This window comes from Rhizophagus irregularis, chromosome 21, assembly GCF_026210795.1.
Source record: "Rhizophagus irregularis chromosome 21, complete sequence".
Classification (NCBI taxonomy): domain Eukaryota; kingdom Fungi; phylum Glomeromycota; class Glomeromycetes; order Glomerales; family Glomeraceae; genus Rhizophagus; species Rhizophagus irregularis.
Genome location: NC_089449.1, coordinates 13,150 through 25,511, shown reverse-complemented (window position 1 = coordinate 25,511; position 12,362 = coordinate 13,150). Strand labels below are relative to the sequence as shown.

The window sequence follows — 12,362 nt, the reverse complement described above, 5'->3', positions numbered from 1 at the left end:
AATAAAAAATATTGGCGGAAGGGCCCTAAAGGGACCAAGCTGGCCTACAATACATAAAAATTGCGACTGTATCGCTATTACATGATAATGTAATATAGATAAAAAAATCTAATTATCTTTGCTTAGTACCTCCGGCACCCTTTCAGCGGGAGGGTACACGATAACATTAATTCCCTTTTCACCACCAAAGATACGTTGGGGTTGTATAGGAAAATGAGTAAAAATGGTGTCTTGCGGTTCCATTCTTATTGCACCTTCTACTTCAAATTCACTGATGTTTCTTAAGCTGTTGATTATGACACTATCAGCTATAAATGCGACCCTATATAAAGCCAAATTGGTCGAATCTATATCTTGAAATCGATCTAGACGACGGGTTCTGATTGCCTCCGCAAGAGAAGAGACTCTATTGTTGTTAGCGTTAGATATCGTTACTTCGAAAATATCGTTCACTCCCTCGTCAGAAATGAGACAGTTGAGAGTAATATCCCCACCAGCGAGAAACTTGTCAAGCTTGTCAGGAGTCTTGGTCTTATCAGATTCCTTGGTCTTATCGGACATCTTGCTTTCCTAAATACAAGGTCCATAGTGAGAAAACTCGCTCCCATACATACATAACTTCTAGCATATACATACCTTATTTTGCGTTATTTTACGGGAAAGTTTTTTGCGGAAAGTTGGCTGAACTTCCACATACCTCTACATGCTTTATATCTTGCTGGGAAAAAAGAGCGCCAAGCCGAAGTTAAGGAGATAAGAATAGTGATTAGCATTGTCGTATGATGCCAAGAGCTCTATGAAAGCACATGTAAACGGAATCCTCTTACCTTTTCACATGTAGATCTACCGGAAAGACATAGTTGGTTTTACGCCTGGCGATCTCGAAATTCCAAAGTCCTCAGCCTTTCATAACATATGCTTTTGCCGTCAGTATTTACTTTTACGGTAGGCAACTAGACCTCCCTTACATTTTCTCACATTTGTTTGGGGAAAAAATATAGGTACTGGTTAGTATGTTTTCTTTTTCGAATATATATGCAAAAAAAAATAATGTTTCACAGACTGACCGTGTGATCGGCCATTACATCATTGCATAGAAATCTATGGCTTAGCAAAATCTTCTTTCGAACGAAGTGATCCGGGTTGATGATCAGTATTCCGGACTTGGCCCTTAAGGCGCTTCGCTAAATTTTCCGCATTAAATATATTACTTTATTATAGCAATCATGGCAAATAATAATCCCGAAACGCTTGCTCAGTTTTATGGACTGTTTTTATATAAGAAGAAGGATATAATAGCTATTCAGAAGAAACTCGGTATTGGCCCTGGCAATGCAAATGAATTAGTAGTGCCTCCAGATTCCGAGCTTATGGGGAAAACACTTGCTGATTCATACAAATTGTTGTTAGAATTGGTAGGGGATTTAATACCGATACAGGAGAAACTTGGTATAGATGTCAATCCTGTTCTAGAAGTAGAATATCGAAGCAATAAAGCTTCTGCAGATGTTTCATTTAGTGAAATATTAAATTTGCTTATGTATTTGGAAGAGGATATAATAGCAATTCAGGATGAACTCAATATTATTGGTTATTCTAATCAAGCAAGGGCAGAAGAAGTCAATGAGAATGTAAGAGCACAACTCCGAAAGCTTAAGGAATTTCACGGTCCCTTAGAAGATGATCCAGGCGTGATATTACCGAAATATGGTGAAATGGGGGTAAAGAAAATTCTGTTTACTGGAAAGGGACTACCATTATTTCCGAAGGTTACTCCTCAACAATTGCACAAAATTTTTGTAAAAAATTTGGCTGGCACAGACCAATGTCCATGTCTAGAACAGGTTAGATAATCTATATTTTTGTCGTACAGAAGCATTGTACATGCATGTGGCCTAGCAAAAATCTAATTAATGATCATTGCTTCAGACTAGTTAGATCGGCAGAGTACCACCAACCTGTCTAAGATAATCATTAAATGCAGTAATAAAATCATTCGGAGTTTCTGCCGTGCCCGTAATTATCGGAGGAGGTACATCATTATTATAGGCAACTTCATCCTCTGATTCAGTTTCGGAGCTAGAAGATTCCGAATCAGAACAGTAATCTTCATCAAAATTTTCGATATGAATATTTGGATTTAGCTGGTCCATGGCTTCTTTGCTGATATTTCTACACCCCTCCAAATCAAGAAATTTTAAATTGGGACGTGAACGAGCAATTTCTTTGATAGTGGTACTGGTAATATTGCAACATTCAAGGCTGAGATGCTGAATCTTCGGGCAGGAGCGAATAACATTGCAGATTGATAATTCACTAATAAATGTACAACTACTTAAATCGAGATATTCTAATTTTTGACAAGTATGGGCTAGCGCCTCAGTAACCTCATCACCAATATCATTACCACCAATCTCTAAGTGTCTTAAATTCGGAGATGCTCTAATGATAGCTACAATTAATGCATCATCATAGAAAGCCATAACACCAGCAAAGTCAAGATACTCTATATTGAGACATCTCTGCATTAAAGTACTAGCATTTTTGATTTTCCCCTTGCTATATGCAATATCAAATTTACGTAAATTTGGGCATGAGTTTAAGATGCAACATATAGATTTATCTGTGATCCGACGTGCTTCGGCAAAATGGAACTCTTGTAAATCATGACAATTATCTGCAATTACAAACAAAGATTCATTGGTAATATTCCTGCAGTAAGAAATATTTAGATGTTCTAAGTTACGGCATGATCGTACGATCGCACATAAGCCTTTATCGGTTATCGCTTCAGCATCCCACAAATTGAGATATCTTAAATTAAGATATGATTCCGCTATTATAAATAGTGATCTATTACCAAAACCTATACTTTCTTTGAAATTTAAATGAATTATATTCGGAAATGTATCCACAATATTTTTTATTTTTCTATCCGAAAGCGAATGGTAATAAGTAATTTCTAGATGGGTTACATTCGAGACATAAGCTGGCTTATGCTTTTCGCACATTATTTTTACAAATCTTTCCAAACGAGTACGGTCTCTCTCTTGATAAGTATAATCATCTGGAAAATAATGGTAACATTTCAGGTCATTCCCCTTTAGTTTGATATATTTCCATAAGCTAGGAACGGCACATCTGTACCATGACCGGCAAACAAATAGAGCAGAGTATAGAGATTTATCTATCAATAAGAAATGTAAAATCTGCTCTAGTAATTCCTATATATTAAAAATGCTTGTATGGACCATAAATAATATATGCTGTATCTTTAAACGAAAAAATAAAATTACACAATTACTGCTCCGGACTAAGCCTTTCCACTATGTCATCTAACGCAAGTGCTTGTAACCCATCCAAACGAACTTTTAATATATCTTCAGGTGATAATTCTCTGAAGAATAGATTTTTAAGAAGCCATTCTGGATAGTCTTTGCTTAAATTACACTCTTTCAGTTTCGAATAATATTCCTTTACTGTATAATTGCCTTGAACTATTCTCCCAAATAAAAAATTCATTCTTTTGGACCATTCAAGATTAACCTCTCTTTCCCATATATTATTTATATTGCGGGCATTTTTTAGATTCCGTTCTGGGAGGTACTTTGAAATGGATGGTATTAGTTCAGGCGGAAGTTGTTCTAGCAAATTAACTGTATACATTTATATACGGTTAGAATATCTTTCGATCAAAAAAAAGTGAAATACAATATTGGAAAGCTTTCATCCTGATCGAAGGGTCTTAACTTTCTTTGATCGCGCCCTTCTTCGTTGCTTAGCCAAAGGCGCTAAAGCATGAGGGACAGCCTTTTTTTCTCTTACCTCAATTATCTCAACCGAATCGGAATCTTTGGAAGACTCAGACGAATAGTAGGAATTTTTATGCACATCGCCTTTCAGCCCTTTTTTACTAATTAGCGAGAGAACTATTTCATGTATTAAGTCGACCACAGCTCCCCTATCTACACATTCGCCCAGATCATCCAATCCATCTTCCAATTCATCTTCCAATAAATTGACCTTCCTTTTAAGCTTTACATATTTGATATGATAATCTTCCAGTTTTTTTTCTAATGCCCAAATCTGTCCAGAGAGTGCTTTATATGCTCTTGTATTCTGCTCATCCAGTCCTAATGACTGGGCTAATTTCTCTGTATATCTGATTACTTCCTGCTCGCTGGATACGTCGGATGAATGATTTTGATCGGTTACCATTTTTACGATACTTTATATATGCTATATATTGCCTGGGCGAAAAAATAAAATTAATAAATGATACCAGGGTTACCGGAGGTAACGCTCTCCCGATCCTAATCATCTAACCCGTTTACAGTATGTGATTAGTTTTCGTCAAAGAACTCGAATGCTTTTGCCTGATCATAAGGTACCCCACGGGGCCTGTAATTGACTATAGTATAGTTTTTTGCAGGGGGAGCATGGTTGTCTGCACTGTGGCGAAGTGCTTCACTAGCGATAGTCATAGCCTCTGATAAATTCTTTGAACCATGCGATACAACTGCAAATACCGCCCCTAATTTGCGCAAAGAACTAGGGAGTAGCGGTTTACCTATTTCAGGGAGAAATTCATCTTTTTTTAGGAATGTATTGAACCATAATACGCCTGGCTTTCCTGGGTCTCGTAACTGTCCGGAAGAAATTGCTTTCTGAATCCATATAAGCAATTGCTTCGCCCGTTCCTCATTCTTCTCTAGTGATCTAAATACTCGAGAAATGTCTTGTTGATCTCGATTTTTCCCATACCCAGTTACATTTCCATTGAATATGTGCAAGTCTTTAATTTCGCCAGGGCGAATACAAAGCATTATCATTACATCGGCTAGGGCTTGTTTATCGGGTATATTTGACACAACATATGAATCCAGTCTTTCCTTAACCGATTCTAATGAGAAGTGGTCTGGATAATAGATCCCTTCATTCTCACGTAACAATCTATTCTCCTTTTGAATTTTATTAGCCGAACAAGTTATGTCTGGAATAAATGTAGCCGAGATAATTTTTTTTGAGGCTCCGAGGGCTTTCAGTTCTCTTCGAAGTCTAGTGAGGCGTGATAGGCCAGCGCTGGCATTAGAGGCCGTTCCAGATAAGGCCTTGGCTATAACTTCTACCTCTTTTTCGCTAATATTATCTCAGATAATACGTTCGGCCAAATCTCTAATAGTCTCTTTCGGTGAAATTTGACACACATTCACTGTCCCCTCTTCTGGTTCTATTTCCTGAGTGGTATCAGGAGTATTGGAAACGGCTCCTTCTTTTTTCTGACCAGCCGTCTGCTTAGGAATTAATGCAAATACCTGTTTTTCGCTAAAGTTGTATCCTTTCTTGAAACGACGTCGTGCCTGATCCCTCTTAGTTTTATCCGTCAAAAGGATGTCTAACGTCAGTGTGTGTCGACTGAGCTCTTCGATACTCATCTCGTTATTGAGCTCGTTTTCTGTTACATATCTAGTAGCGATGCCAGCCATGTTATTATTTGGTAATATGTAGGATATTTGGTTATACCTAGGTTGTTTGGTATATACTATGCGGAGAAAGTTCAATTCGAAAAAATAAATAATTATTCTGACATCCATGGTCGCTGGGCAAAAAGAATATTATAACTTATTGCGGGCTCTCTATGAGGTCACAAGCTCCGGCCAGAATATCTTTTATATATATATTTGAAAATTGCGGGTAGATAGGATATGCGAAAAAAATAATAATAATTTGGGATTTTATATCGCCTAATTGTAAAGAACGAAAGTCCCATCCCTACTAATATTTCATAACCCACTCTTATTCGCTCTTTACCAAAGCATACCATTCTCCGCGCTTGCGCTGAGTATGCTTATATTTTTTGTCATTTCTTGTCGATATCAAACCTACCATAGGTGACCGTTCTTTTGAAGTATGCTAATACCCTTTTGCCACTCCTCATCGTCATAAACATATGTCCGGAGCTTACCTGCATTCTCGAAGTTGCGGAGATATATTTCTTCACTTATTAGCCTTTCTCTCCTAGACATATAAAATATATCGTTTACATTCATACCGTCTTCTTTCGCGAAATCGATGGCATCTGCGTCCGACATCATTCTGTCCCTATATTCATGAGATAGTCTGATATCTTTTTCTGTGATGGTCACGAATACGTCTGGATCTTCGCCATGATCGATAGCCCATTTCCTGAGGCACTCTTCTCGCTCTTGTCTAGCCAGAAGTATGGTAGATGATACTTCGTTACTAGATTTAATAGACTTGGGTGACTTACAAGTCTCTGGTTCATCGATTACTGGTTCAGGTCTTTTAGAAGTCTCGGATGTACCAGATGTTGGGGCGACCGGAGCACGTGTATCTTCTGCCATATAGTCGAAAAGTGCCTGAGTCGAATCATCCTGATTACTGGCCTTCTTATCTTTACTGGTATTAGGTGAAGGCTTATTCTTTCTATCGGCTACTCTGTTATGGCGCTCTGGCTGAGGTGGGATTATTTTCTGTGGAATGGTTGGTCCCTCTAGGACCGTTTCTGGCACATTGAATATGGGTATGTCTGTAGTCTCATTTTCGGGCAAGTCGTCTTGAGGTATATCGGAAAATTCTTCCATATCACCTAGGCCAGATTCACGGAGCTTGGCTACGATCTTGGAGCGGTCGAGAATATATTGCCATTCTCTTATTCCACTACTTGCTCTCTTGCATTCAATAATATTTTTCTCTAATAACTTCTTACTGAAAATGTTGTTAGGGAATATCTTTTCACCGTTTTCTCCACACCATTCAAGATAATTCTGATACAATGATGTACGACTTGGGTTGGCTACTTTATCCTCAACCCAAGATGTAATATGATCAATTAAAAATCGAATGGGATTAGGAAGCTGGTCGCGCATTATATCTACTTTCATTTTAGTTGCAGGAATTTCTTGTGGATCAAAATCTGAGATATCTAGACTAAGAAGATATTTCATAACTACGCCAGGCGCATCAGAATGGTCAAGTATATTTCCTAGTCTTTTGAAATACTTTGTATTTCCTCTACAGCGTGTAGAGACATTAAAACAAACTACACGGGAATCTCCTATATCTATTTTGAGTGGGGCGTCCTGATTGCTTGTAACCATATATCCGGCAAAATCTTTTAATCTCTTAGTTTCAAGACCTTTGCGTTCTATGGATACCTTCCCTTCTGTTATAAGAGATTTAAGATGCCCATTAAATCTATGCCATTCTCCACTAGACATCCCAGTCTCATTCATAACAATAAGTTTTCGAGCTTGGATGACGCTATTGAAGCGCCCAAGCATTTTTTCCAAATCCGATCCTGCATAATGAAGATGCTCTCCTAGAACTTTATCACCAATAAAATCAGTGATAATATTTTTTCCGCACTGTTGTAAAGTGGATTTTAGTACTAAGATTGTTCGAGGCTTCTTTTCTGGCTTCTGAACCAAATATGCCCACCAGTTCCAGATATATTCATTGAGTTTTTCATCCCCATTGCAAATTATATTCTTTACATGCCAGAGAATCGGATCCATAATTTCTTTATTAACCTTTGTCCCTGGCTTAGCTAAAAATCCTAGGAAAAGGTTAAAGAAATCTGAATCTGGTTGAGGAACGCTTATGGGATATGGGAGGAAGTCATAATCTTCGTAAACGATTAGACCTTTAATAACTGCCTGGTCTATTAATGATTTTAACTTTACCGATTCACCCCCATATTCGATTATTTTAATCTCAAACTTGGCAAGCTTTAGCTCAGCTCCCATATCGAAGTAAAGCCCATTTTCTGGATCCTTATGTTTTAATATCCAGATTGGTATTTTCTTTTGAATATAAGCAACAGTTGATTGGATTGCTTCATAAACTTCAGCGCGGGAGAATTTCTTACCCGAAGTACACATACGTATTAAATCCCACCATACGAAATGGTCTTTTGGGTTTGAAATTCTGCTTCGGTCTTGTTTTATAGGACTCGGAAGCTTTTGTTCCCGTTGCAAAGCAGTTTCACTAATGGTAAGCTTTATTGAGGGATTTCTAGTTCCAGGTTCTCTTTCGTGGTTTGCACGATGACAATAAAATCTATATATTTTTTTATTTCGTAAGATATATCCGTTATCACTTTCATGTTCCCGATCACATATTGGGCAGTGTGATGGGGAGTTGCGAGTTAATGGAAACAAGTCTGGAATGTTATCTGAGGGGAATGAGAGAGTATACCCTTCGATACCGTTTCCCCCAAGTAACGATTCCACAAAATCGAAATCAGCCTGGGTAGTTTCGCTACTTGTATCATTATTTTCCTTCGAACATCTGTTAACTTCTGACTCTAGAACAACCAAAAGAGGACTGTCAATGACTCTAGAATCATCATTGGGTGGACGAATCATAAAGTCAAAGATAGATCCATCTTTTGGACGAATAACTTTTTTTATACGAATATGTTTGTCTGTTTTTTTATCATATTTGGGCGTTCCAAGCATCCGTAAGGAGAAAGATTTGAAAGAACCTATATTTGCTATATTATCAATTATCCCTTTTTTCTGTAATCCTACTGGAAGTTTCTTGCGAACAAGTTCGGTGAAAGCTGAAACCTTAGCGATATTTGGAAGTCTCATGCCGAAAGTTAAGACATGTAGAGATATTTTTTTCTCATCACTACTTTCGGCAATAGACATAGTTTCTTTATTCCATTCTGGGAATATTTCTAGGCAAGTATCTCTAAAGGCGCGACAAAGTAAATTTTTTGCCTGACCGCTTGAAAGCTTGGGGGTAATAGCATTTAATGCTTCTACTAGTAAGTCAAAATCTATAATGGGCGGAGTGGTTCATTACCATCGATGATTTCGTGTAAGGAATGACCTTCACGTTCTGCGAGTATGGCCTCTATTTCGTCCTCGTTATCTGCGCCAAGGAAATTTCTTGGCTGAACACTATCATCACGAATTTTATATCGGTATTGACCTACATCGGAGGCTTTAAACCCACAATAGTATGGGGCGGCGGGGGCGTCGATGAACTCTGAAAGTGAGGATTGTTCGGCCATTTTTTTCGAAAGATTTATAGTTATACCAAATCTCAAGGTATATTATTCGCAAGAAAAAAGTTTAAAATGAAAATAATTCCCCAACATTATTAATTGATATATACAAATGGGAGGCGGAAAAAAGCTGACACCTTGGAATTTTTATTATTGTCCATATATTCTTAGGACTGGAGAAGTGTGCAATTGGAGATGCTATGATCCAAAGGGATGTAAAGTCCATCAGAATTCTAGGCAAGTTCTTTGCAAAGAACCCGGGTGTAAAGAGAATACAAGATCCAAATATGACTATTGCGATACGCATGCAAAAAAACATAGATCAAGAGAACATTATCATCAGAAAAAGCAGGCTAAGTTGGCTTCGACAGAGATACTGGTAGGTAATTTAGATATAAACAAAAATAATACGACTTGTCACTAGTGATACGATCTCTTTGGGATTCACTAGAAAAATCCGTCCAAGTTTACTGGGACGAGTTAGGACGGAAACCAGGACGGAAAATTATAGCTAAATGGCATTGTCGAATCGAACTAAAGGGAATTTGAATACCCGTCCTAGTTGTCATAGTTGTTCTAGAAAAAATGCAAGATCCCAGACTTTTTTATTTTTTTACATATAGGTATATATAGCATGCATACATGACATACATACATAGCATGCATAAGATATAAAAAATCGGTTTTTCCAAGAACTTTACTTTTTACTAGGACAACTATGACAACTAGGACATAGTATATAAGAACAAGTTAGATCAAAGAAAGAAGCTTTTCTCCCATATCAAAACCCGTCCTGATTATTCCCGTCCTAGTTGACCCAATAACTTGGATAACCAGGACGGAATTTTTAGAACGAAATCCATCTCAAAAATATGTTTACATATTGCACCTCCAATTCTTTACTAACCAACCATCCGCCAGACTGGAGCTAGGTAAGATTTCAGAAATATATGGATACAAAAATATGTGATACAAATGCATATATATTGGATTCCAGAAATGTTCCAGAAATGTTCCCGTTACTAGCCCGTAACTATGAATGGCTGTTCTGGTGATGGAACAGTATCACGTGTCTGGCGTAGTACCGGCCAGCATTATTTCACAATTTCAGTCAGAACTTTGGGTATAAAGGTCGGCATCCAAGCTGACATTCCATAACACTTCCTACGATGGTTCCTCACTAGTTCCACGACAGCTTCACAGAAGTTCCAGGACACTATCAAGTCACCATCATGGTACTAAGCTGGATCCTCGAATCACATGCCCAAAAGATCGGCCAAAATTATGGTATAGTGCCGGCCAAAATTAATCGCAGATCTACTGCACCACCTAACATGATATTTTTTTACCATATTTCAGCATTTTGATAAATAACAAAATAAGTAAAAAAGAAAAGCACCCTCGAATCCTTAACAGGCAACCAAAGAGGCGCAGAATGGCAAAAACTTCATCATAAAACTTAGAATCCAAATAATTGCAGACAGGCTGGACCTCCAACATAGAATTTAATAACCAATCAACCATAGAACCCCAATAACATAAATTATATTAGAAAATGATTATTGGCGCAGAGAACCAAACAAAAATAGGTACATTTCGATTATTTAGTAACAGTAATATTTAGGTTATTTAATCACATGATCACAAATAATAAATGGGAAAAAGCTAAAGAAAAGCGGATTCAAAGGGAAGGAATATAGTAAGAAAAATAACTAGGTATACAAAATTGTCACAAACAGGTTATTTAGTTAGAGTATTTAATCATATTTAGGTTATTAACTTTAGATTATTTAGATATATTTAAATTATTTAGTTATATTTAGATTATTTATAGTCATACTTAGATTATTTAGTTATATTTAGATTATTTATAGTCATACTTAGATTATTTAGTTATAGTTAGATTATTTTATTACTAAATAACCTAAGTTAAGCCGTTTATGACTAAATAATATAATTATATTATTTAGTCATAAACGGCTGATATAAAGGATATACCTTCAAAATGGAGCTTACAAAGTGTCCAGAAAGCCATAAACCTACAAAAAAAAAGCTGAAATATTAGTAAATATTTCATTAAAATAAAAGAAAAATAAAAAAATAAAAGAATTTTAAAGGTATACCTTTAAAATTCTTTCCAAAAAGCTGAAAATCTGCAAAAGAAAAAGAAACTGAAACGTTAGTAAACATTTTATTGAATAATAAAAAAATTAAAATAAAAAGTACAGAATTTCTAAGTTTACCTTCAAAATTCTGTTTAGGAGGTAAACCATAAAACTGAAAATCTGCAAAGAAAAAATCAAAACTTTAGCTAATGTTTTATTTAATTTTTAAAAAAGATCAAAAATTTCTGGAAAAATACCTTCAAAATTCCATTAGGAAGCATTTGGAACCATGGACCTACAAATAAGGATGAGTCCTCAAATGATTTTTCAAATCCGCAATATTGCAGATTTTGGAGTCAAATTGCGGTTAGTAATCCGCAATTCCACAATTCTGATTGGCTAATATTTTTAAATAATAAATTATTTTTTAAACGTTTATAACGATAAATAAATAAAAATGTTTTTTAAATCAATATAATAAATTTATTTATTTATTTATTTATTTGTTTATACATTAAATCTTAGCGTAGACTGATATTTTTCTAAATTGCATAACCGTGCCGTTTCTTAGAAAAAATTCTGGACAATTTTGTCCATTTTTAAAATAAGTCTCCCTGCTATATATTTTTTCATCCAGCAACCCAGGACCCCGAAAAATACATATACAACTCAGATCCAGACCCAAAATTTTAATATAACTTTATACGTCTAATTTTATTAGAAGCTTTATACAAAATCATCACATAAGTTCAAATTTTATTATAAATTATACAATTATAAATCTGAGTTTATATAAAAAAAAATTTTTAAAGAAAAATTTCAAATAAATTTTATTGAAAATTTTAATAAATATTATTAAAAACTATTTAAAAATTCTAACAAATACTTAAAAAATTTTTTTAAAAAAAATTATTAAAAAAAATTATTAAAAAATAACTTAAATAAAATTTTTAAACAAAATTGCATGTTAAAATTTTAAATACCCGATAGATATTGATGCCCAATATGTATAATATAGTAAGTTTTATGCAAAAATTTGGGTGTATACTACAAAATAAAAGAAAATACATTTTGTTATATATCTCACCACCAGTGATCGTAAAAAGATGAAACACAGCTCGTTGGATTCGTCTTGACAAGACGAATCGAATGGTAGTAGTTTCATGTTTCTAGGTGTGATAGATGATGAGCTATACCACACATCGGCACTTTGTATT

General features: G+C 35.6%; 5 protein-coding genes across 5 annotated transcripts; 1 reads left to right on the top strand and 4 right to left on the bottom strand.

Annotated features, from left to right (window-relative positions):
- Positions 1 to 1,226: 1,226 nt before the first annotated feature.
- Positions 1,227 to 1,853, top strand: OCT59_013429 (uncharacterized protein; the record flags this gene model as incomplete). Its single annotated transcript, XM_025312175.1, has 1 exon — positions 1,227 to 1,853. The coding sequence occupies one exon, from the start codon at positions 1,227 to 1,229 to the stop codon at positions 1,851 to 1,853; it is 627 nt and encodes a 208-aa protein (XP_025164515.1).
- An 81-nt stretch (positions 1,854 to 1,934) lies between these two features.
- On the bottom strand, positions 1,935 to 3,011 carry OCT59_013428 (uncharacterized protein; the record flags this gene model as incomplete). Its single annotated transcript, XM_066141503.1, has 1 exon — positions 1,935 to 3,011. One exon carries the CDS (start codon positions 3,009 to 3,011, stop codon positions 1,935 to 1,937), a length of 1,077 nt encoding a protein of 358 aa, XP_066001637.1.
- A 289-nt stretch (positions 3,012 to 3,300) lies between these two features.
- OCT59_013427 (uncharacterized protein) lies at positions 3,301 to 3,666 on the bottom strand (the record flags this gene model as incomplete). The annotated part of the gene is made up of 1 exon (XM_066141501.1): positions 3,301 to 3,666. One exon carries the CDS (start codon positions 3,664 to 3,666, stop codon positions 3,301 to 3,303), a length of 366 nt encoding a protein of 121 aa, XP_066001636.1.
- Positions 3,667 to 3,726: 60 nt separating this feature from the next.
- OCT59_013426 (uncharacterized protein) lies at positions 3,727 to 4,218 on the bottom strand (the record flags this gene model as incomplete). The annotated part of the gene is made up of 1 exon (XM_066141500.1): positions 3,727 to 4,218. One exon carries the CDS (start codon positions 4,216 to 4,218, stop codon positions 3,727 to 3,729), a length of 492 nt encoding a protein of 163 aa, XP_066001635.1.
- A 125-nt stretch (positions 4,219 to 4,343) lies between these two features.
- OCT59_013425 (uncharacterized protein) lies at positions 4,344 to 5,486 on the bottom strand (the record flags this gene model as incomplete). The annotated part of the gene is made up of 2 exons (XM_066141499.1): positions 4,344 to 5,139; positions 5,206 to 5,486. 2 exons carry the CDS (start codon positions 5,484 to 5,486, stop codon positions 4,344 to 4,346), a joined length of 1,077 nt encoding a protein of 358 aa, XP_066001634.1.
- Positions 5,487 to 12,362: the final 6,876 nt, after the last annotated feature.